Here is a 26,970-nt window from a genome sequence, read left to right on the forward strand (position 1 = left end):
ATAATGTACCTGTCATTTCTTCTGACAACTTAGTCTGTTTCAAAGCTCTTTTCAAAATGTCCAGTCTAGTGCACTGATAGTGTCAGGATTATTGCCCACATAGTCAAACAGGTAACACAGCAATAACGATCCATGATGTAGTACGAAACAGAAAAGGCAGAGCACAGTTATGTTTTTAAAACAAAATAATTTCGCTCTTCCTGCAGATTTAGAGGACAGATCTCAAACCCCAGTGCACTAGAGCAGACATTTTGGAAAGAGCTTTAAAGTTACGTGTAAAAAGTTGTCAGGATGTTAAGAATGAAAAGAAAAATTACAGGTATGTTGTAGTAAGACATGGGGATGTATATCTATATTTTTCGGAGCCCCGCTACTACCTCTTTAATGTTTAATTATATTGATATCCTAACCTTTTTTTCTTCCTACTATTCAGTAAGGGTTTGCAGATTTCATGTGTTGAATACAAGATTAGTGTACTGTGCAAAGTGTGCTTGAAAAGTGCTCTGTGGCTTAACATAGTTCAGAACTTAAAAAAAGAAACAAATGTAATCTTGTCCCTTAACTGCTAATAGGGTGATGCTGCTAAAATGCTGCTTTTGAAAAACTGAAAATAATTTAATAAAAAAAAATGTTTCTATGGAACTGATAACACCCTTAGGGACCATCTGTGATATTATTTAATTAATGGTACATTATTCAAAACTAATTTGAAAAATGAATGAAAGTGCAAAACATGATCAGCTTTGTTAGGTGCAGAAAGTAATGAAATATACAGTAAATCTTCCTGTTATACTTTTAAGATGAGACTATACACCCTGTGATGTCTGTGGGGTGATCGAGGAGGTGATCTTGCTGTGCTGCCACAATCTTTTGAAATGAGCACTCCTCTTGTGAAACAGCTCTGCTTGCACCCATATTTGCCTCAGTCACATTTCCTCCGGACTCATTTCAGAGCTGCATGGCAGACTGCCTGGATATATTTAGGACCCGAGAGACATTCTGTACACACTGTAATTTCAGTGAATCTGCATATCAGTCAAATTAAGAGTTTGTAATTCATACTGTACTGCAAGGACATTCTTCAGATCGCCTGTCCTTTTCCAGGACACACATATATAAAAAATGTTTAGGTTTTGTTGTTGTTGTTGTTGCCGATATTAGTTTTTATTTTCACTGTGTATGGCTATACACCTGGCAGAGGGACTTAAACAAGCTCACAAGCTAATTAGGAATCCCAATGGAACAGTCAATACAATAAAATAATATTTATTGCAGTAAATGAAGTTTGGAGCACAACACAGTAATACAATACAGTATATATCCTGCATAGATCTTGGTCAAAAGCTGAGAGGTCAAGGATCAGACTCAAAGTTCTGGAGGGTACATTTGTTTGCCTCATTTGCTGTAGCATCATCAGTTGAAATTTTTGTAACTAACCAGAACCAGGAAACGAATACAGTATGGTTTTAAATAGGACTACTATTTAGTATTAAAATAATATAAATGTCTTTCATATGAAAGGGGTAATAAAAATAGCATCACATAAATATTGTGCAAATTAAATTCTGATTTAAAAAATGTTTTGCATCAAACTACCCTAATGATGTGACAAAAGAGACTTTTTGATTCAAATACTTATGATATTAACACTAATTACAGGAAATCATAGTCTGCTACAAGAGGTACATTCATTTTTAATGTGGGCGAGATAAAGTATTTAATGGATGTATCCTCATTCTTTAACACAAAGGAAGGAAAAGGTCAAGTAAACTTGTCTCAGAGCAGAAATTTAGTTTTACAAAACTGGAAATCTGAACTTGTGTAAAGACTACTATATGAACTGAGTTACATTGCCTCATCACTTTATTAGGACCTGTAATTAATATAGGGTCGGGCCACAGTTTACCTTGACACAATGTGGCTTCGACTCTACAAGGTCCTGTAAGATGTTGAGGGATGATAATCGATCCAGTCTAATATTTCTTTAGTCTTTCTTTCCTTTTTTTTTCTTTCTATCCTTCTTTTATTATACCAGCTGTGATTTTTATTTAATTTTCCTTTTTTTTCTTTTTCAAATAACATCCACTCCACCCTTTGCAGGAACTCCAACTCCCATTCAGTTTGGCAACAGCTTGTGCACTTCCTGGCTGGCCCTGGTATGGGATCCACATGAAAAAGAGCTGTGGCTGACTGTGCCTGAATACAGCACGCAAACAAAGAGTCCTCAGATACCAAGATAAAGATTAGTAACTGAGGAGGATTTGGGTTCTGATCTGTAATGTTTCCCTGCATAGAGCTCTTTCACTCTGTGTCTCTTTGTCACTTGGGATGGAAATGGAAACCATGGATAGATGTTACACTTCCTTATCCTTTTAGCAGTAGGTATTGCTAGAATAAATGTTTATGTGGGATTTCAGCAGAACATGTTAAAAAGACTGGTTTAAATCAAAGACGCAAAATTCAAATGAAAGCAGATGAAACCTGAAGGCAGCCCCTGTCATTGTAACATTGTAAGAATCCTGTAATTTAAGCTGCACCTACTTGTTATGGAGATTTAAATTCAAAATGGCTTGCTGTGTATGTTAAAGTGACAGCGCTACATTCTGTAAAATGCTTGCTCTTTTATTTAATGAAAATGTAAAGTTTAAATTAATTCAAAATACAGGAGCTTATGTAACTTGAGTAACTAAAAAAACAACATAAATGCATTGTCAGTTTAAAGAAATCATGAATGAGCAAAGTAATTATATTCAAGCTGAACTTCTGCAACTTGAAATCGAGGAATAATGACTGGCTGAAGTAAAAAAAAAACATATGGTATTGAATCACACAGTTCCAGACAAGGTCAGCAAATCTTGTATAGTCCAATTACCTAGTCATTTGATCAACATATACTGTAGTGTAAAAAATAAATGAATAAATAGAAAAAAAAGATATATACTTTTTAATAAACTAAAAAGATGCACTATGGGTTACGTTGGAGTCATATAGAGGGAGTAAATACACAAAGAGTGATACAATTGATTTCTGGTAAGGTAACATCTTTCCAGATCACAGAAGCTCAGCAAAGTTGGCACTGTTCTTTGTTTGAATGCAAGACCTCCAAGGAAGACCATGTGCTGAACAGAGAACATTTTTATTAAAATACCTGTCGGTGAGGTAAGAGGAGGTTAAAAGCTCAAAAACCACAGATGCAAATGAGCCTGGCTGTTTTCCATTGTGGTTTAGGTGCTCGCTTGCGGTGCCCAGGGTCGCGGGTTCGCACCCAGCCTCTGCCCTGTTACACTGATACCATTTACACACTTTTGATACAAAAACAACTGGAAACACACAATAAGTTTGGATAACAGCTGAGCAGGAACAGTCCTCAGATGGCTTGAATTTCTTCAATGCACTCTTACTGCTTTCAGACTGCATTGAGCAGTTACATCGAATCTGCTCAACTCAATACTAACTCACAATGCCAGCAGTACCCACATCATCTAACACCTACCAAGCAAACAATCACAATGCAATGCAGGTTGATGTAAAAATACATTATTCAGTATATGTTCATTCTTGGGTCCGTCCTGTGACAAAGGGGGGCTGGTTCATTTTTTCTAGGACAGAAATGTGCACATGTTTGTCTTTTATATAGGCAGGATTAAGTGAACCTGTAAAAACATTACCCATCCTTACTTGTGATGTTGTGTCACTGACATTTGATTGATGTCCTCTGAGGGCTGCTTTCAAGTTCAGGCCCCTGATCATAGAATCCAAGATATATTGAGATTGGAAATCTAAACATAATTATGCACATAGTTTCTTAGTTGAAAGTTAATCTTCTCTTTGATCTTCATTGGCAACGGTATCACAATGGCAGCTACAATGGTGACGTTTTTACATTTGTACATATTTGTATGTACCAACTTTCTTTAACGTACCTGTATTGCAGTGCCAGATAGCATGTTTGCTACATGTAGTACGTAGCACATGGAAGTGCATGTAATGTGTATGAGGTTATTTAGACTGAATAACAAGGTAGCATTAGAACTAAGACTAGCAATACACCCACAGTTTTTTTTTTTTTTTTAATCTATCGTTCATCGTTCATCTATCAAGTTATACCAACAATTCAGACTTTTGATTTGTGGAATCCTGGGAGCAGTGCAAAACAAGTGATGCACTTCCCTGTGTTTCCTAATGTTGGTGCTATGTTAAATGGTTAATTCCTTCTCTGCCTCAGGATATTGCAGATTGGCTCTGACAAGCGATCTGCTTCCTTCTCAAAGACGTGGGATGGGAACAGCTTGATCAGAACATTTTAAATAATTTGCTAAATAGCTCCGTCACACATTTTATAATCCCTTTACTTTCTGTTGTTATGTACACTTAAGACTTGTTTTAGCTTCAGAAGGTATTTTACAAAATTAAAATGTAGCCAGTATTTGCTGAAAAACTGAAAAAATGAATATTCAAGTATCTATTTACATTTTCTGCTTTTCATTACTTGCTGTTAAAAGATCATTCAGAAAAAAACCTTTTTTTTTCCCAAATAGGAAAAGCTCAAATCTTCACGGTCAAAACAGTCTTTTATATCAGAGATAATTACGTGTTCTCCCAGGGACAAAAGGAATATAACTGTAGCAGCGCAGATGCATTAAATTAGAATATATAACTTCTTAGGGATTTTACTGTAAGGCTGGACTTGCAATGCAGCTCCGTTGATGTGAAAATGCAGCAACAGTTTAATTACTGGACCTTGCATAGATGATGTTCTCTTCCCTTCAGTTTCGGTTTAATACACATGGAAGGTTGAAATGTGATTGTTGTTCCAGAAATATATTTTTTCCTCTTGAATTCAGTTATAGTATAAATTAATTATTATTATTATTATTTATTTCTTAGCAGATGCCCTTATCCAGGGCGACTTACAATCGTAAGCAAATACATTTCAAGTGTTACAATACAAGTAATACAATAAGAGCAAGAATACAATCACTTTTGTTCAAGCAAGGTACAAGTGTGACAAACCACAATTCAATAATACAGCAGATAATAGTGATAGTTACATCAGGATATGATTAAATAGTGATAGTTACATCAGGATGTGATTAAATACAAAGTACTACAGGTTAAACACTTGGCAGATTACAGTATTCTGAAGTACAGGATTAAATGCAGTAAAATAGGGGTCAGATAAGAGCAAAATAAAGCACATTTACATGAAGGGTGATAGTGTCCCAGGATACAAACAGAGGAGTTCTACAGGTGCTCTTTGAAGAGGTGAGTCTTAAGGAGGCGCCGGAATGTGGTCAGGGACTGGGCAGTCTCCTGTTTACATTGTCTGAGACACAGTAAATATAAATTAACAAATTGCTATAGATTTGAATGTAGAAATGATCAATATCATCCTGTTCTTCAATTATTTATTCAAAGTAATGACATAAACTATATTTTGAGTACAGTTAGATGTTTTTACTGGTCTCTAATGTTGAAACACCAATATGGTCCTAAACCCTTCCCAACCATGTAATAAACTTTACAGCACATGGAAGCCGGAGAACGCAACAGATGCTGCATACCTGGCTATGTGAAAACGAAAGGGATGCTCTTTGTTACTTAAAAACAGCACTTTTTCAGCAAGTGCTACCAACATTGCTACAAAAAGCTGTTTCTCACAGCTGCCCTATGAGAATCAATGACACTGTTTCACAAGACTTTTTATAGTATTTTACTATTGAACTTTGACCATTTGATTGTATGGGAAATGATCAGATCAAAACAAATCATATATATATATATATATACAGCTCTGGAAAAAATTAAGAGACCACTGCAAAATTATCACTTTCTCTGGTTTTACTATTTATAGGTATGTTTGGGTAAAATGAACATTTTTGTTTTATTCTATAAACTACTGACAAAATTTCTCCCAAATTCCAAATAAAAATATTGTCATTTAGAGCATTTATTTGCAGAAAATGACAACTGGTCAAAATAACAAAAAAGATGCAGTGTTGTCAGACCTCGAATAATGCAAAGAAAATAAGTTCATATTCATTTTTAAACAACACAATACTAATGTTTTAACTTAGGAAGAGTTCAGAAATCAATATTTGGTAGAATAACCCTGATTTTCAAGCACAGCTTTCATGCGTCTTGGCATGCTCTCCACCAGTCTTTCACATTGATGTTGGGTGACTCCTGGCGCAAAAATTCAAGCAGCTCGGCTTTGTTTGATGGCTTGTGACCATCCATCTTCCTCTTGATCACATTGCAGAGGTTTTCAGTGGGGTTCAGGTCTGGAGATTGGACTGGCCATGACAGGGTCTTGATCTGGTGGTCCTCCATCCATTCTGCAAATAAATGCTCTAAATGACAATATTTTTATTTGGAATTTGGGAGAAATTTTGTCAGTAGTTTATAGAATAAAACAAAAATGTTCATTTTACCCAAACACATACCTATAAATAGTAAAACCAGAGAAAGTGATAATTTTGCAGTGGTCTCTTAATTTTTTCCAGAGCTGTATATTGTATATACTATAGTGTGGAGTAGTGGTTAGGGCTCTGGACTCTTGACCGGAGGGTTGTGGGTTCAATCCCCAGTGGGGGACACTGCTGTTGTACCCTTGAGCAAGGTACTTTACCTAGATTGCTCCAGTAAAAACCCAACTGTATAAATGGGTAATTGTATGTAAAAATAATGTGATATCTGTATAATGCGAAATAATGTATAATGTGATATCTTGTAACAATTGTAAGTCGCCCTGGATAAGGGCGTCTGCTAAGAAATAAAGAATAAGAATAATAAGAATATATATATATATATATATATATATATATATATATATATATATATATATATATATACACACATATACAGTATATATATATATTTGAAATGACAGGATTAAAACATGGGCCATTTCACACAATATAGGAACCATGCTGTTTTCTTCATTTTTGAAAACACATGCAGTTAATTATTAAGTGGCAAAACAGTTATGCTATTATACAGGCATGAATCACTGCTCTATATAGAGTCTCCAAGTCACTATTTCAAAGAAAAGAAAGAAAAAGCTTTTCAGATTACCTGAGCCGACAGCTTCAGCCACTGCGCCCTGAGAGAAATGCATGAAACCAAGCAATGGTTTATATTAGGAAAAGAGAATCTGCAGAATATGATGGGACAAACAATGTCTTTTTTTTAATGGCCTTACAGTAAATCACTGGAGAAAGAATGTGACCCAATGAGGGAAAGGCATTTGGGCATAAGGCATAAGGCTGATTGTTACAGTATTATGTTAATGCTTTATGAATAATTTTCTTGACAAACCGTGCAGTGTTTTTTTTTTTTTTTTTGGTTTCTTCAAATCAGTTTAGGCAGGAGTTATTTTTTATTTTCTTTTTTTATTTTATTTTTTTTATAATTTATTAATAGACCACTAGGGTATCAGAGATCATAAGTCTTAATAAATTTAAATACTGTATGTGGGTTTATTATAATATATACACTGCTGTGCAAAAGCCTTAGACATTTTGCAATTTTTTATATTACCTCAACCTGCTTTTATACTAGAATGAACCTGCTTTAATGCTACCATAGAATCAACCTGCTTTAATGCTACCATAGAATCAACCCCGGCATCTACAGAACGTCATGTCACGTATATATTTTAAACTTAAAAAAAAATGTTACTTTTTTTTTGACGCTTCTCGCACCTCCCTTGGATTGCATCATGCATGAGAATCACTGGGTAAATGTGATGGATTAGATACAACACTTCATATTAGCTGCTCATGTATAGTTTACTTTGAGTTGCTGTAATCACAAGTTTTTGAAGATTCTGATCAATGTGAATTAAAGATTGCTAAATGACAAGCTTGGTTTCTTCTGACCCAAACTAAGCTGAATTAATAACAGTCAAAGTTGTTATAATAGTGGAAAACACTAGTAGAGGCTTTGAGTAAATTGTTGATGCTCATAACATCGATATATACAGTGGCTCTCAAAGGTATTCACCCCCCTTGGACCTTTCCACATTTTATTGTGTTACAACATGGAATCAAAATGGATTTAATTAGGAGTTTTTGCCACTGATCAACACAAAAAGTCCATAATGTCAAAGTGAAAAATAAAATCTACAAATTGTTCTAAATTAATTACAGATATAAAACAGAAAATAATTGATTGCATAAGTATTCACCCCCTTTGCTATGACACACCTAAATAAGCTCTGGTGCAACCAGTTGTCTTTAGAAGTCACATAATTAGTTGAATGGAGTCCTCCTGTGTGCAATTAAGGTGTTTCACATTATTTCAGGTTAAATACACCTGTCTCTGGGAGGTCCCACAGTTGGTTAGTACATTTCCTAACAACAACTACATCATGAAGACGAAGGAACATTCAAAGCAAATCCAGAATAAGGTTCTTCAAAAGCACCAATCAGGGGTAGGATATAAGAACATTTCCAAGGCATTGAATATCCCCCGGAGCACAGTAAAGTCCATTATTAAGAAATGGAGAGAATATGGCACAACTGTGAATCGGTCTAGAACAGGCCGTCCTCAAAAATTATCCGGGTGAGAAGGGCACTAGTCAGGGAGGCCACCAAGAGGCCTATGGCAACTCTAAAGGAGTTACAGTCTTCCATGGCTGAGCTGGGAGACACTGTGCATACGGCAACAATAGCCCGGGTGCTTCAAAAACTGGCCTTTATGGGAGAGTGGCAAAAAGAAAGCCATTGTTGAAAAAAACTCACATCAAATCTCGGCTAGAGTTTGCCAGAAGGCATGTGGGAGACTCTGAGACCAAGTGGAAGAAGATTCTATGGTCTGATGAGACCAAAATAGAGCTTTTTGGCCTCAACGCTAAGCGCTTTGTTTGGCGCAAGCCTAACACCCACATCATCCTGAGAACACCATCCCTACCGTGAAGCATGGTGGTGGCAGCATCATGCTATGGGGATGCTTCTCTGTGTCAGGGCCTGGAAAGCTCGTGAAGATAGAGGGAAAAATGGATGCAGCAAAGTACAGAGAAATCCTGGAGGAAAACCTGCTGAAGTCTGCAAGAGACCTGGGACTTGGGAGAAGATTCACCTTCCAGCAGGACAATGACCCCAAACATACAGCCAAAGCCACACTGGAGTGGCTTAAAAACAAAAAGGTCAATGTCCTGGAGTGGCCCAGTCAAAGCCCGGATCTCAATCCAATTGAGAATATGTGGAAAGAGTTGAAAATTGCTGTTCACAAAAGGTCCTCATCCAACCTGATGGAGCTTGAGCAATTTTGCAAAGAAGAATGGGCAAAAATTGCAGTATCCAGGATGTGCACAGCTGGTAGAGACTTATCCAAATAGACTCATGGCTGTAATTGCTGCCAAAGGTGCCTCTACCAAATATTGACTCAAGGGGGTGAATACTTATGCAATCAATTATTTTCTGTTTTGTATTTGTAATTAATTTAGAACAATTTGTAGATTTTATTTTTCACTTTGACATCATGGACTTTTGTGTTGATCAGTGGCAAAAACTCCTATTTAAATCCATTTTGATTCCATGTTGCAACACAATAACATGTGGAAAAGTCCAAGGGGTGTGAATACTTTTGAGAGCCACTGTATGTGTGTGTAATTATATATATATATATATATATATATATATATATATATATATATATATATATATATATATATATATATATATATATATAGTAACTCCTGAATGTTTCTAAGACTTTTGCACAGCATGGTATATTTTTTCTTTTTTGCAGATTCCATGAAACACCAAAGTGGTTACAATTTTAAATACAGCATAATTGAGTTAGGTGCCTTGAGACAAAACAAATGCCTAATGACAGCTTCAAATGTAATTTACGCACACACACATACATATTGTACGATGTTTGCTATCATTCTGGCTCTAGGTTTTATATTTCATATTTAATTAATTTATAGCACATTCATTATTCCCTGTTTTCTTTTTTTTGTGATTTAGAAGGATCAGCTGAGCGCTAACAAAGTATGAGAAACCATATTATTCCAGCTGTCAAAGGGATAATAATCCTTGAAAGAATCTTATCTTGGGTTCATCTTCAAACTGTATAATAATCCTGAAGAATAACAAGCTTCACAAAGGTTATTTAGGGGCAAGAGATGTTATCTTTAAAGAACCAATATTACACCAAACCTTATCAAAATATAAGAGCTGCTTATTTAAAAAGTATTAATCTGTTTCAATTATTGTAAACGATTGCACCCACTCGGGTTCGTTGCCCCTTTAAAAATAGACCCAACACGACAAAAATTGATTTTTTTAAGCGCTGGTGCGCTATGTTTAATAAACACCAAAAATAAACAAAATACAAAACAAACGCCTAGCTCTGTACGAGCATTAACTAACACACAGGAACACCCTGACTAACACGGGACAGCTACTCTGTTTCCCCGTCCTTACAAAACACACTGGTTGTCTACAGCACTTACTTTTTCCACTCCCGACTGCCAGGAAGTAGAGCACCCCTTTCTGCCTCCTTCTCCTCAGCAGCCCCGAGCAGACTGCTTGCTGTCCTTTTAAACTCCCCAAATCACGCTCAGGTGCGGACAATCATTAATAAAACAATTAACAACCAGTGCATTCTCACATGTTTCCTCGCTCTCGCAGGGAGGTTTTAACCCCCTCCCTGCTGTCTCACCCAACCCGCTATCTTACAGTATATTTTTGAAAAGTAGAAGATAGCTGAGGCTTTAATGAAGGCACTCATCCACCAGGGCTGTAAACAGAAATGTAAAGCCAATGATATCACACAGAAGTGCAGTGCATGACTTAGATCCACTGTAAAGCATGTACATGTAAAATAGTATAATCAAATGCACAGTCCTGGGGTCTAGGGTCTGTATATGTAAATACAGAGTTGACTTTAAAGAAAAGAAAATTAGTATTGTTTTGAAATTTGTAATTCGTTTAAAAAGTGTTGGATTAAACATTGGATGTAGGAAAAATTACAGTGCAGTGGTACACGACTGCTACATCTTTTTTCCAAACTTTTATCATGAACACTTTTTTCTTTCACTTGATGTTTACTGTAAACGGCTTTGCTACATTTGCTGGAAATTGTGAGTTAAAAATAGACAGGTGACATGTGCCTGTAAAAACAAACATATTTCTTTTTTTAATGTGCTAGATACATACTATAGCAAGATGTTTTAGGACATGCCATCTCAATATGTGACTTGTCATCATCAGATTAGCACATTCTAATCATTGAATGGGTTCATAGTGACAGCTCTGGCAAAATGAAATGTGGATAGCCTTTGAGCTGCTGTGGTTGGAGGGCGGTCAAGTCTGGCCAGCAGCAGAAATAGCAAACACAGACTGAGAGCTGCAGTTCAGTGCTTTCGCTCAATTTTATTTACTTCCAGGAACAAACTAAACGTTTAAACAAACAGACCAAAAAACATACAAATCAAACATCACCCAAGCTACGGCAATCTCGCTGCATAAACTAACCTCTCTCTCTCTCTCTCTCTTTTTAATTATATTTTATTCAACATAAAGACTTCCCTGTAGTGCTTATCAGCCTTTGAACGTTGACTGTACCTAATTCTGTTTTCATCTTCAGCAAACTGAGGTGCAAAATCAGAGCCTGACACCAGTTCTTGGTTGTGTCTTAATTACCATGCTTCTGACATGTTAATAGACTGTATTTCAAAATATTAGTTAGTGATTTGAAATCCAACTTTTGATTCGCCTTCACACCAATTTCCAGTTGCTATACATTTTTTGTTCATGCAAAAGCCCATATTCAACTCTATGATTTCCTATTTGGCCATTTGGACTCTAAACTATATTCAACTGGCTTCAAAATGGCACAACCAGAAGTTTTTTTTTTTTTTAAATATAATTTTGAATCTCTAATTATGTTTGGAGGACAAAGACCAGCCCAGCAAATCTCCGCCTCCAAGGGGTCGCTGCAGAGCGGTGAGGAGAAACAGTCTAAGCTGGGTCCCACCTCCCCAACCTCGGGAGTCCCCAGCGAGGACGGGCTGCCTTGCACAACCAGGATTTGAACTTGAGATCTCTGGTTGTATGAATTCACCCTCCACGCGCGGCAGTGTTTTTACCAATGATTTTCTGAATAGCCTTATTTTAAAGGTGAAAATAACCTTTAAAATATAGGCTCCATAGGAGGCTGTGTGGTCCAGTGGTTAAAGTTAAAGAAAAGGGCTTGTAACCAGGAGGTCCCTGGTACAAATCCTACCTCAGCCACTGACTCATTGTGTGACCCTGAACAAGTCACATAACCTCCTTGTGCTCCGTCTTTCGGGTGAGATGTAGTTGTAAGTGACTCTGCAGCTGATGCATAGTTCACACACCCTAGTCTCTGTAAGTAACCTTGGATAAAGGCGTCTGCTAAATAAACAAATAATAATAATAATAAAATAATAAATAGTAAGTACAGACAGGAGCTACTGTATATTATATTTAATAATAGAACATAATTCCATCTGTGAACAGACACCTCATTGTTCAACCTGTCCATCACATTGTATAGATGAAATAGCAAGTATTGAAATATGATCTTACAATGACAGTTTAAAATCAGAAAAGCAATACAAGGAATATTATTAAAATATTCTTAAATAGTCCTCTCTGCTAATAGTTTCTGAAAGTATTTCCTAAGATTCCAACAGCAGTGCATGGTTAGGTGATGTAGGGAGGGTTAATAGATGATACAAGAGACATTTTTAATTATTAAATCCAAGACTTTTTTTGTCTTTTGATTTATATATCATGAGTTTCGAGTACCAGCAGACCTGACTTCATTATACATTTATATGACTTTGTTGATTTAGCATCTCTGGGGGAAATTCAAACGTGTGTAAGTCTAGTCTGGTGCTGCTCAAAGATATCTCATTAGACCTCAAAGAGAAATAACATGCAATTTTCTTCCAATGTTGTTCATCTATTATTTATGTCATGTATCTAACTTTCCTCCACCTTCACCCCCCTAAACAAAAAACAAAACAAAAAAAGAACAACTTGCAGGTAAGCCAAATCAATCCATTGAAAAGACGACGTGTCGATAGTGCAACAAAAGATCACCCCCACATGGAGTTTTAACCGTGTATTTAAATGTAAAGCCTTGTTAATAACATAATCAGCATTATCACTTTCCAGATATGTGAAAAATATTTGTTTCTTTGGTTCTGTGCAGAAATTAAATGTAACAAATGCCAATGACTTTATACAACATGAATATACAGTATATTTTTAAACAGTGTGCCTTTAGGAAAAGTAATACAAAATAGCCAAATATATGAAGTATCATTGATTTTGCTTAAAGTAATCTTAAGTTAGAAAATAGAACACAACAAAAATGAGATGCATGCTTTTCCCTAGTGTTGCAGCTTTTATTGTTTTAGTTTATGGTGAACTACTATGCAGCAGTCTTCTGCAGTATGTGCTGTTTGCTAAGAAGGTGCGACAAGTACCTTTCTTATTGCTTGCAGCAGATTAGGATTTACATAATATGTTCATGTTGGTAGCATCTTGTATGATTTGTTATTACAGAAAAAAATATATAATTCATCCATTAAGGGAAGAACAGGTCCCAGGGTAACAATAATGTCAAATTTACAGCAGCTGCCACTTCCTACCATCAGTTAAAGTTTATATCAGCTAAAGTTTATATTTGCCCCAAGTTAAGCTTATCTAGCCATGCATTTTCAAATGAGGGATGTTCTGAAAATTCACATCCTTTATTCTGAAAGGCTCAGAAATGTCCTTGAGAAACTTTCTTCTAATGGGATTAGCAGATCTGGCAAAGGTCTTCTAATTAGAAGATTTCTTAACTAGCTATATATATATATTTCTTCTTCTTTTTTCATGAGAAAATGCACACTAAATGTATTAAAATAATCCTAAATGGCTTTCTATTCCTTACCTATAACCCCCCTTGTCCAGTAGTAGAATCTATCTTACCTATAGGCTTAATTTTCTGGACATCATAATGTAAATAAGGAAATGACGGCAGCAACTGCCATATTATTTATTTCAATGAAAAAAATATAAGTAAAAACAATATAGTCTATGATGATTAAGTAATGGGACACCCTGCTTTTTTTTTTTTTTTTTTGCCATGCTTTACCATGACTCTATGTGATTTACTATGCTCAAACATGATTTCACTGTGCTTTACAACACTTTACTAAACTTTTTTCAAGGTAACTATTCACAACGGGTTGAAAGACATTTTTCCCCAGGAACCCCTAAAGTTCCTTTTCCTCATATGCTGTGACATGCAACAGCACATGGGTTCCTTCACAGCTCCTGCTTTGTGTTGTTGAGTGATACTAGATAACACTGACTCGTTTCTCTTTAAGGAAAAACCAGGAGGTAGATACAAACGGAGAACTGAATGTTACTTAGCCTCTGCTGGGATTTAGGGGCTTATATAGGACACATGATTGATGGTATCTCCCAAAGAGAAAAAAACCAGGGGCTTCAAATACAGTTCAAAGAACTGTGTAAATTAATTATTAAGAATTATATTTATATATATATATATATATATATATATATATATATATATATATATATATATATATATATATATGTTTTTGCATAACAAAGTGTACATAAAAAAGCTAACTGTGGAACTGTAAGTGTCATAGTAACCTGTCATGCTGCAATAAGTACACTGTAAAGAAAAAAATTTGTGTTGTAAAAAAAAAAAGAAAAAGATAAATCGTGTTGATTTTAACACTAGCTTTGTGTCGTTGGTCTTATTAATATGGAATACATTTGGTTGAATACAGCTATATTGTATAAAGTATACAACACTGCTACACACTGCCAAATCTCACTTTTATTATTTAAAATGAAAGATTTCCATTGATTTAATTGGCAGACTACGGACATTGGCTGTAACATATATTTCACTCCTTTATTTCCAAAGAGCCTTGTCAAAATGTATGTAGCCTGTTTTGTTTTTGGTTGATGAAGAGTTTCCCCTATTAGGTTGTCTTTCTAAATAGACACAAGCATCAGTCACCTTTTTATGAAATAAAGCAAATCAGCCCCAACACACTCACACACACATACAAATATGCTTGCAACGTATACCACGACGCTTTTATCCCAAAGTAATTGACCTTGAAGCTGAAAAGCTGCAAAAATGGAATACACTTGCATGACAAATGATGCAATGGGTTCAATCACACGCGCGCACACACACAAATACAAACAAAAGATGAAAATCCAGCAACAGGCGCTGAAAAACGCTGGTCTTAAACACAGGAAGCGAACTTTGGCCCTTTTCACTTCCTCTAGTTTCACGGCTCTCGTTTGGTTGCTAAGAAACGGGACCTAAACAGAAAGGAGACCAGTGATGCAGAGAAATTGCAGTCGTTTGAAAAAAAGTTAGAATTCAACTGAAGAAATAATTTAAAAAACAAACAAACAAACAAACTTAAAGCATATGCAGCGTGACAGAGGTAAGCGACACTCTTAGTTAATTTATACAACCAATACAATAAAATTATAGAAAGCTTTTTTTTTTTATCACGTTTGTATCACACACACACACAAAAACTACAGCGTGACGTAGTTGATCTATCCTAGTTGCTTTGTTGTATCCAATTAAACTTAGGGTCTACATTTTAACATTTTGTAACTTGCCTGTTTTATTTAATTTCAGGAAGAAACCATTTTCTTAAAAGAAAAGCACTATGGACCTGAGCATTCGGCAGCTTTTAGCTGCGGCTGAAAAGCATAAAGGCACGTTTTTCTTTCTTTCTTTCTTTTCTTTTTTTAAGCATTAAAGAAACAAAGTACTCATAAAGTAAGTTAAATTATGCTTTGTTTGTTTTGTTGAACACACAATTAAATAAATATTTTGATTATTTCTAGACGTTGAGGCTTTGAAGAATGCATATGACTTGATCAAAGTGGGGGCCAAAGAAAGAGTGACAGTTGATACAACAGCGAGCTTCAGTCCTGATTTATATGTTCTCTGCGCAGAGCAAGCCTTCCAGGTCGGTATCTGCTGAAAACACACTATCCAACAGTGCGAAATTCTGCGGTTGCAGAATACCGAGCTCCTACCACATTGTGTGGTTTTTCGTATTTACTTTGCATTTTGGTCACTTGATGTGTTAAAAGTAAAGGCTGCTTGGTGTATTATTTCCACACCTCATTATACTGTATTTTTATTGTATGCTGTAATGTTAATAAGCAGGTATGCAAATCACTCAGGGGGAAAAAGCCAACTGGATTAATATGGCATATTTAGATCTGCCACTGTTTAAATCATTAAAATAATGCTGTGTCTATTATGTTAATTTGGTAGGGATTTCCACACTTATTTCATGTATTTTTGATCTGAATGATTTTAAACAACATTTAAAGATGGGCGATGGTAATACAGTTGTGAAAGCTCTAGATGTTGATTATGTTGTAAAACTCAAAGTGATACAAAACTTAAGTGCTTTTTCACTTTCATTTGACTTTACCACATACGTACAGTAGGCCTGTATGAAAGATTATTTTTGAAAACGAACCCACCCCACACATTTCTTTTCAGCTGGGTAGCAAGGAAACCAGCAAGAACTGTCTACAGATGTACTTTAAAGAAAAACCGCCATCCAATCAGTTTCTTGGCAGAGCGTATGTGTGCCAAGGCCAGATAAATGCACCGGTGACTGCTGGAAATCCAGTGAGTAATGTTAAAATATGAAAATATGTTTTTATTTATTTATTAAAAACGATGACAATATACTAGTGTGAAGTGGTACTTCCTTTATATGTAAAATGTATTTTTTAATCCATTTTTCTGCTTTACATTGAAATGTGTGGCTGCCCCAGTAATAATGGTCAATTAAAATAATCACAAAAAGTTCAATTTAGCCACCCAAAGAACTCTCAATTAGACAAGATTTATTTGAATATGAATTATTTGTGTTGTTTTTAGGAGGAACTGGACAAGGCTGCTGTGTATTTTATGAAAGCAATTGATTTTTCAAAAAAGCATCCAAGGTATGTTGTCTTGGCAGAATCAGTTTAGACATGGCCCAACTTCAGAGGGAGCCAATATCTGGTAGGAACAGATACGAGATTACAACCAAACACTGTGGTTCTGACCTCGCCCAGGTGACAACCCAAACAGGCTTATAAACATACCCCTGGTCTTGGTATTCATTTATACAATTATCATTGCAGTAGGCTTTTCACAAAAACATATATATATATTATTTATTTCTTAGCAGACGCCCTTACCCAGGGCAACTTAGAATTGTTACAAGATATCACATTATACATTATACAGATATCACATTATATTTTTACATACAGTTACCCATTTATACAATTGGGTTTTTATTGGAGCAATCTAGGTAAAGTACCTTGCTCAAGGGTACAACAGCAGTGTCTCTCACACAAAACCCATTGTCAGCAGGAGTTTGTGTTGCTTGGTGTCAACGGGGAAACACATCCTTAGATGTAAAACACCCATACACTGTAAAGTCATTCCTCTTGCTGCTGCTTGTGGTGTTTTTCATGTTGCAGCTGTTGTCTGTAATTTAGCTCGGGCTGTAGTGAAAATAGGGGCATCCACTGTCTTTTATTGGGGTGTACTGTGCTTCTACCTTATCGGAAATAATGAATATGCTAATTCTGTGACTAGAGCAAGATTGTAACACTGGAACCATATTTTGTGTAGATCGGGGCTGCCCAAAGCTCTTCATAATGCCAAAAAAGTACTAAAAGTTATCCGGGACGATATAAAACAAAAAGCAGGGTCCAATACATCTCACGAGTATTGTTATAAGTTAGTTGTATGAAATTGGGGGAAACATTAAACTGTTTGAAGACTTCAATTAAGAATTTATTATACAGGTCTGTAATTTAATACAAAGCATTGAAATTCATTTTGATATGGCAGTGGATTTTAATCTTGTTAAACTTTTAATTGTTCTATTGTTACAAGTATGTCAGTAACATATATTCGCCACCACGGATGCCAATTTATAATTGGAGCTGTCAGTATAATTTAAAAAAAAAACTGATAACCATGATACAATAGTACATACAGAGAAGTTTAAAATACAAATGTTTCTTTATTATTTTTTAATGGCTCCCGGTTTCCCTATAATGCCATTTTCCAACGTTATTCTAAACGGAACTGCCTCTTAACAATGGTTATGTCTAATGTGTTTGCCTGTCTCCACTCTCAGAGTACCATCTATTAAATGCTCTAAAAGAGGTCAAAACAAAGGCAAGGCAGATCTCCTGTATGCTTTAACAATGTGTTATATTGCTTTCTTAACAGATACCACTTTATAACTTTCAATGCATCTGTTCTTTACTGGACAATGGTCAGGCCATTTCTTAGGCCTGGCTTCCGTCGATGTTTGATCCCCACCTTAACTCAGGTTGTGAAAGCACTTGAAGAAATTGGAGAGTCCGACTTCAGCTGGAGGGCGCAGCTAATGTTGTGAGTGTTTAGAGTGTTGCTTTTCTTAATTAGCTGTTGTTAATTGGATTTTGACTCTCTTTAACCTCTAAATAATTATTTTAAATACTTTCATTAAAGGAGTAAAGCAATGTTTTGTATTTTTTCTCACAAAAATGTCACCTTTACTGCTTGCAGGGAACTGGTGGAGTGTTTTTTAGATGCTGGAAAAGTAAAAGATGCAACCGGGTTTGCCAAAGGCACAGCTGAATTCATTGAAGCAAATGTCCCCTTTATGTACCAGAAGATATTTTCACTTCAGGTAACTGGTGCTTGGGTCATTGTATTTTTTATGGAATCCATCTACTATGTTACTGGTACTTCTATACTTAGCATATTTTATTTGTCATTCATGTGATTTTAGTTAAGCCAATACTGTAGACGTAGCCAATTGTACAAATTATGTACAGTATCATTGTGGTTTCTTTTTTAAAATTTTCTATAGAGCTGTAGTACTTTATCTTTCTTTTTTTTAAATGTAATTGCTGAATTTAGAATGGTTAGATAGACATAGATATATTACATATTAAACACTAAATAAAATGCACACATTTACATCATTTCATTCCATTCCATTCCATTCCATTCCATCAAATATTAACTACAACTGATCTCCTTGTTTCAGGTCCGTCACAAATTACTAGATCCTGCTAAAGCAGCCAACAAAGCCAAAACCAACCTTGGACTAAGAGTGATTTTTAATATACAGCAACTAAAATCGTAAGTACTTACTATATTCATTGCTATAACCTAAACACAAAAAAATGTTGTATCTATTTCACCATTCCAGCTTACATTATGAATAAGAGGTTATCAGTATGTTTTTATACCTTCTTTTATTATGTTATATGCTTTGTGTATAATGAAAACATCTAATATAACATGCAATGTGTTATACAGTCAATTAGAATCCTTGGAGCCATTAAAAGACAGTACAACTAAGCTGAAAAACATCTACCAATATCTGATGCAGTCAGATGCAGAACATTCACTATGTCCTTCTGATGACTCACCGACTCCCCAGATCACCAACACAGAGAGGTATTTGTAGTTTTGTCACTATTACAAATATAAATAAGTCATTCTGTGTCAAATCAACTTGGTCCCCTGTACAAACACATCAGTTCAAAGGGATTAGAACGCTCAACAAATGTCAGTATTGATAGGATAACATATACTGTACCTTCAGTTTTAATTCTGTTAAATATATATAGCATAAATTATAATTATTGAACTATGCTGGAGTGATAATGCAGACTATGGAAATAATACCAGAAGTAGATGTCATGCAGATCTGATACTAGCATACTAAATACCATAGGTAGACAGGCTCCCACATCTGAGAGGTTTCAGCCATTGGGATTAATTCAGTTGCCTTGCAAAATATACAGAATCAGGAACATACCAAACTAGGCTGATGTGACTGTACAATACTACATATGATCAATAGCATGCAAGTTGCTGTGTATTTTATGATATCATTGCATGGTCAGTATGTTTCTCAAACATCTCAGAGCTGCACATAACTAATCTTGAGTGGTATTATCTATCCATAAAACATTTTGTAAGTGAATCTTTTTAAATTCTTATCTTGGTAGATAATGGGAGATGTCAGAGAGTGCTGTAGTACACTGCCTAAAGCTAATACAGAATCAATTAACAGTTTCTTTGATGATCGTATCAACGTTCAACTTTTAAATGAAAAACCATAAACCAGCTCATAAAACATCTTCTATAATTGTAATTATTAAGATTGCTATAGATTAGGAGTAACTGCTTAAGGCTTAATTGTTTGAATGCCCAGCATTCAGACATGTAGTATAGATTACTTGTTTGTGTGAAATTGATTTGCATGTGACATTTTCTTTCTTTTTTTTTGTTATCATACCTGTAGCACTGTAACGACTTAAAAGCATTATGTATATACACAAATATTATTAGCAGTAATGCATTTTCCTGTATGGTATGTGTATTTTGCTTAGTAAAAGTACACATCCAAAATGCAGTATTAGTTGTCCACTACAGCATTGGATCTCCTCCTACAGTATTCCTGGGTTGTTGATAGAGTCACATTTTTTCTTATTGAATTAAAGTGTTGTTGTGCATTACAGTAACCTTTTTTTTCATTTCCTATTGTAGGATTGCTTTGCTGGTAGACCTAGCTCATCTTTCATTGGAACTAAAGTGTCCTCATGTGACAAAAGCTTGTCTATCTGATCTAAAGATGTTGGGAGTTACAGTAAGTGCAGTTTTAAATATATATATATATATATATATATATATATATATATATAATGTGGCAGGGCAGATCCTGTAAATAATGTAGTGTTCATTTGGTGGTGGTAGGCAGGGATGGGGTTAATCCCTAGCCCTGCCAAATACATGTGAGAATGTGGCTGTTTCCAAATAAGATAATTGATGTTAATTGGGAACAGCCACAGAGAATAAAAAGAGAGCTTGAGCTTGAGGACTGCCAGTGTGATAGTGTGTGTTCAGCCAAGGAGTAAAGCTGTATCCACACTGGACGCGAGTGACGCAAGTGAATAATTTAGAAGTCACTGCAGTCAAATGAGGGTATCCACATCAGCAGCGACGTTGCGTTTAGAAAATTTCACGTCGCTAAAATAGAACCTGTTTCTTTTTTTTTTTTTTCATCGCGTGACTGGAATGAAACTGACCAATCAGAAGTAAGGTTAACACCCTTGACACACATCAAACATGTGACATTCGGCAACTTCGCTCGCTCGCTCGCGTCCCGTGTGGATGCAGCTTAAGTACTTTGTGTTGTGAAGAAAAAGGTATTGTGTGTTTATACCTTAAGTAAATGTGTGTGACCGGTAAACAGCTTAGCTGTCTGGAGTGGAACAAAATAAAGAGTTTTTTTGTTGGGGAAACAGCTTAGCCATCCCAATCCTTTAGTTAAGAAAAGCTGTGCTTAGTGTAGGTCTCCTAGTGGAGATAGTCTTTGTTTTTGTTTTTGTTTTGTTTCGTTTCTTTTATTTCTGTATATAATAATAAGAGCATGAAAGTGCTTTAAAAAGTCCTGTTCTGTGTCTGGGTGTGCTTTAAAAGGATGCAAACGAACCTGAGCCGTAAGGCTTTGTTACTATATATATACACACATAAAAGTAAGTCCTTTTAGCTGTACTGGGTTTTGACTGCGCATTTCCTAAAGCATGAGCAATGTGTAAGGTATGTGTGTGCTATATATATTCATGACGATGGAGAAAGAAATAATTTGGAGTTTCTAAACTACATGTAAATCAAGCCATTGACTACCATAAAGCCAGAATAAAGTAGAGATGGATAGGAATTATTATACCCAAAATATTTTATTTAAATCTGGTATCCTGTAACTGGTTTACATTGTTTTTTGTCAGTTTTTTATCTGGAGCAAAAATTGTATTTATAGTACTTTTTATATATATATATATATATATATATATATATATATATATATATATATATATATATATATATATATAATATTTTTTATTTTTATTTTTTTCTTAGGACAAAAGGAAACTTATTCAGATTGAGTGCTTGCAATGTGAACTTGAATTGCAAACACATGGTGGTAAGGCAGATGAATATTCCAGAAGCTATGTGGAGGTATTACAACTGCAACTGTTACTTTACACATAATTATGAAAAGAAAACTATTTGTGCCTTCCCCAAAAGAGGGGCACTAATGTCAGTTCTTTCTATCACAAAAATAGCCAAAATACTCAAGGGCATAGGTGGGTGTTCTAATTGTTACTTCAGGTTTTGTTTTGTGTACATAAGGATTTGGTTATCGATAAAACATGTCAATTCTAGTAGCACATTTCTAACAGTAATGTTATCAATTTCAGCATGCACTCCACATACTGTATATGCATATGGCAAATCATAAATGTTAAGTATAGACCAATAAAGTGTTATAACATATTTACTTGTCTCAAAAGCAAAAAAAAACACCACCATGTGGAAGCATTAAAATCTACCAATTTAATGTATTGGTATGTTAAAGTGACTTTGCTAAGGGGGGAAGGGGATGCAGTTTGCATCTCATCATATTGGAAAAATGCCTTAATTAGTCACCATAAAACCGTAACGGCTTTTATTTATATTAATTTAGTGTCAAGCTGTTTTACAGTCATGACTTATTATAGAAAACCAGCTGTTAATGCCAACTGGACCTTGAGGGCCTAGAACTTGTTAGGCTGAACAAAAAATGAATTTAGATGCTGTTGTTTGTGCACACATTTCTTACCTAACCTGATTTAGCATCTGTCTAGAGTTGATTTAATGGGTCTGTTTCATTACAACCATTAAATAAGCAGTTCTATACATTCAGTACTTAGTAAAATCGGGCAATTTATTAATGAAATGAATATTATTATTAAAGATTAGATAACAAGTGGAATCTCTCTGCCATTCATTTTCATTGGGATTTGTGATAGCACCACATAGTACAGTTTACTTCACAATCAGTGACACCAAACCGAATGGGAAATACAATAGTTTATGTAATGCCTAAATAATGCAATGCCTAAGAAGTATGTATTTACATATTATGTATATATGTATGTATGTATTTATTTGTCACAGGCACAACAGAAAATGATACAAAAATTAGACCAAACTTTACAGAATGCTGTACGATTGGGGGACATGAATGCAATCCAGGTAGTATGTGTCACACAGTGGAATCTTTGTATGCCACTTCTTCAACACAATATAAGAAAAAGTATCAGGAAACAGCTGATCCGGGTGGCAGAGGTCCTTGAGGAGATAAACAGGTACTGGCAAAGTCAACTGGCACAAAATTTGAACCAAAAGACACCAACAAGACTGCAGCACGAACACTTATGTTTTATTTCCATTTGTTTAGCTTGATGTTTCAGCTGCGTTGCAAGATCCATATAGAGATAAGTCAAATTGAAGAAGATGATGATCGAATAGAGGATGCCATTCAACATGTTCATAAAGCAATACATTTGGATGACAAAGGAGTATATAGAGAGTGCCTCCAGACATCTCTTCACCTTCTTACTCTACGTGGGATGTTGTACAAGAGACCTGACCGACCAGAGGACCAAGCTGCAATGACCATTGAACAGGTATTTTACAGTAAAACAGAATGGAACACCTACTTTGTATTTTTAGTGTGGCATACCAAAGTATAATGTGTTAAATTAGACTGGTATTAAATGACCTTTCATCAGATGTGAAATAAATCTAAATCCATTCATTGGTGTCTGTTTTTGTTATTACAGGAAATCAGGGTGTGATGCAATGTAATGCTTAGAGTACATTATTATTATTATTATTAATAATAATAATAATAATAATAATAATAATAATAATAATAATAATAATAATAATAATAAATGTATGATTGTATGCAATTTTCAAGGCAAAGAAAGGAAATCCAAATGATGGTGTGAGAAAGAAGCGTCCCCTGTTGGTTAATGCTGGCATAGCTTTAGCCCCTGATGCCTTTCAAGTTGTTCTTGATGGTGAAAATGAAGCTAAAGGTAAAAATACCAAAAAATAATTCTGCATATATATACAGCTCTGGAAAAAATTAAGAGACCACTGCAAAATTATCACTTTCTCTGGTTTTACTATTTATAGGTATGTGTTTGGGTAAAATGAACATTTTTGTTTTATTCTATAAACTACTGACAACATTTCTCCCAAATTCCAAATAAAAATATTGTCATTTAGAGCATTTATTTGCAGAAAATGACAACTGGTCAAAATAACAAAAAAGATGCAGTGTTGTCAGACCTCGAATAATGCAAGGAAAATAAGTTCATATTCATTTTTAAACAACACAATACTAATGTTTTAACTTAGGAAGAGTCCAGAAATCAATATTTGGTGGAATAACCCTGATTTTCAAGCACAGCTTTCATGCGTCTTGGCATGCTCTCCACCAGTCTTTCACATTGATGTTGGGTGACTTTATGCCACTCCTGGCGCAAAAATTCAAGCAGCTCGGCTTTGTTTGATGGCTTGTGACCATCCATCTTCCTCTTGATCACATTCCAGAGGTTTTCAGTGGGGTTCAGGTCTGGAGATTGGGCTGGCCATGACAGGGTCTTGATCTGGTGGTCCTCCATCCACACCTTGATTGACCTAGCTGTGTGGCATGGAGCATTGTCCTGCTGGAAAAACCAATCCTCAGAGTTGGGGAACATTTTCAGAGCAGAAGGAAGCAAGTTTTCTTCCAGGACAACCTTGTACTTGGCTTGATTCATGTGTCCTTCACAAAGACAAATCTGCCCGATTCCAGCCTTGCTGAAGCACCCCCAGATGAGTCCAATTTTCAGCTTTGCCCAACACCTGGTCGTCTAATGGTTAGACGGAGAACTGGAGAGGCCTACAAGCCACAGTGTCTCGCATCCACTGTGAAATGTGGTGGAGGATTGGTGGTGATCTGGGGGTGCTTCAGCAAGGCTGGAATCGGGCAGCTTTGGCATGAATCAAGCCAAGTACAAGGTTGTCCTGGAAGAAAACTTGCTTCCTTCTGCTCTGACAATGTTCCTCAACTCTGAGGATTGGTTTTTCCAGTAGGACAATGCTCCATGCCACACAGCCAGGTCAATCAAGGTGTGGATGGAGGACCACCAGATCAAGACCCTGTCATGGCCAGCCCAATCTCCAGACCTGAACCCCATTGAAAACCTCTGGAATGTGATCAAGAGGAAGATGGATGGTCACAAGCCATCAAACAAAGCCGAGCTGCTTGAATTTTTGCGCCAGGAGTGGCATAAAGTCACCCAACATCAATGTGAAAGACTGGTGGAGAGCATGCCAAGACGCATGAAAGCTGTGCTTGAAAATCAGGGTTATTCCACCAAATATTGATTTCTGGACTCTTCCTAAGTTAAAACATTAGTATTGTGTTGTTTAAAAATGAATATGAACTTATTTTCCTTGCATTATTCGAGGTCTGACAACACTGCATCTTTTTTGTTATTTTGACCAGTTGTCATTTTCTGCAAATAAATGCTCTAAATGACAATATTTTTATTTGGAATTTGGGAGAAATGTTGTCAGTAGTTTATAGAATAAAACAAAAATGTTCATTTTACTCAAACACATACCTATAAATAGTAAAACCAGAGAAAGTGATAATTTTGCAGTGGTCTCTTAATTTTTTCCAGAGCTGTATATATATATATATATATATATATATATATATATATATATAATTAAATACATTGACAGCTAGAATAATTTGGAAAATTATATATTAAAAAAAAAACATATAATTAAATAAATTGACATCTAAAATAATTTGGAGAATTATATATTAAAAAAAACCCAAACATATATATATAAGTTTGTATTTATTTTCTCCTACAGTTTCCACAGCAAAAAACAGAAATAGTCTAATAAGCCAACTTTCTGCAAAAGCCCAGCATCATACTTCATCAATACAAAAGATAGGTGGACATCTAAAAAGATTAGGAAATCACAATGACAAAGAAAGGTTTGTATTTCTAGCTTATATATTACAATATAAGAGTGTGTGCTGTTTTATAAAAAGTACCATGAAAATGAAAATGAATCAATCATAAGATCAGAATGACATACTGTAAAATAAAAGTTTTAACTTCGGACACTAACCATTACTTCAAACCAAGCATATACAGAAAAAAATATATTTGCAAGAAAGTTGTTTTTCCATGAGAGCTAAGAAAATGTTTTTTAAAGGCTTGGTATCGTGCCTTCAGATATCTTAAACTGAACTCTTTCATTTTAGAATGAGACTCTGGGCAACTTTAGCAAAAGTAGCAAGAAAGCAGGAAGTGTGGGATGTCTGTTGTACCGCATGCAGGTTCTGTCTATTGTACGATGATGATCGTTGGAAAGCTCCAAAAACAGCTGATTGTAAGTACTGATACAATTCAGTATGTACAAATTATTTAACATTATTTTAACAGTGTTGTCAACTGTCAGAATTATTATTCAGTAGTTCGGGACAAACACCAATCACAAAATGCTTTAGTACAAATATTTATTGTAGAGAATGCGGAGTATGCGATTTTACAGAAAAGTATGCTGTATATACACATTCATTTGGCATCAAACCTAACTTGGTTTGAGGGTTCGCTGCCTGGCCGACTGAACGAGGCTGAGACCCCCATTGATAAAACATAAAAATTGTTATTAAGAAAGGTGGAGATGGGAAGGTGGTGGGTTACGATGAAATCAAAATGCAACTGAGAGATAAGTGAAGAGGGTATTTATAGTGCTAACAATTTAATTAGCTAATGTGTAAATTGAATGATTCAATTTGGTGATGCGGAGATTGGTGTCTGACCCTCCTCCCGAACTTTAATTATAAATTTCATTTAATTTTTTTTAAAGTTGATAACATTTTTAATATTAACTAGCGGTGTGGCAGGGTGAAAGCCCTGCCGGTGCACATGTGTTGGTGTGGGGAGTATGGGGAGTATGTCAAAACACGTACCA

The 26,970-nt window shown here is 35.4% G+C and overlaps 1 protein-coding gene across 2 annotated transcripts in view; it reads left to right on the forward strand.

Moving 5' to 3' along the window:
• The first annotated feature begins 15,298 nt into the window (after positions 1 to 15,298).
• LOC117416121 (cilia- and flagella-associated protein 46) overlaps positions 15,299 to 26,970 on the forward strand; it is a 50,721-nt gene continuing 39,049 nt past the window's right edge. For both annotated transcript variants that reach the window (XM_059026149.1, XM_059026148.1), the window contains exons 1-16: positions 15,299 to 15,481; positions 15,685 to 15,764; positions 15,897 to 16,021; positions 16,570 to 16,701; positions 16,957 to 17,021; positions 18,313 to 18,477; positions 18,634 to 18,757; positions 19,121 to 19,215; positions 19,396 to 19,536; positions 20,635 to 20,734; positions 22,009 to 22,107; positions 23,089 to 23,279; positions 23,372 to 23,600; positions 23,897 to 24,017; positions 25,858 to 25,984; positions 26,258 to 26,385. In XM_059026149.1, the coding sequence (XP_058882132.1) occupies positions 15,716 to 15,764; positions 15,897 to 16,021; positions 16,570 to 16,701; positions 16,957 to 17,021; positions 18,313 to 18,477; positions 18,634 to 18,757; positions 19,121 to 19,215; positions 19,396 to 19,536; positions 20,635 to 20,734; positions 22,009 to 22,107; positions 23,089 to 23,279; positions 23,372 to 23,600; positions 23,897 to 24,017; positions 25,858 to 25,984; positions 26,258 to 26,385 (1,891 nt within the window). In that variant the 5' untranslated portion in view covers positions 15,299 to 15,481; positions 15,685 to 15,715. The remainder of the gene's footprint in view (positions 15,482 to 15,684; positions 15,765 to 15,896; positions 16,022 to 16,569; positions 16,702 to 16,956; positions 17,022 to 18,312; positions 18,478 to 18,633; positions 18,758 to 19,120; positions 19,216 to 19,395; positions 19,537 to 20,634; positions 20,735 to 22,008; positions 22,108 to 23,088; positions 23,280 to 23,371; positions 23,601 to 23,896; positions 24,018 to 25,857; positions 25,985 to 26,257; positions 26,386 to 26,970) is intronic.

This window comes from Acipenser ruthenus, chromosome 7 (genome assembly GCF_902713425.1).
Source record: "Acipenser ruthenus chromosome 7, fAciRut3.2 maternal haplotype, whole genome shotgun sequence".
Taxonomy (NCBI): Eukaryota; Metazoa; Chordata; class Actinopteri; order Acipenseriformes; family Acipenseridae; genus Acipenser; species Acipenser ruthenus.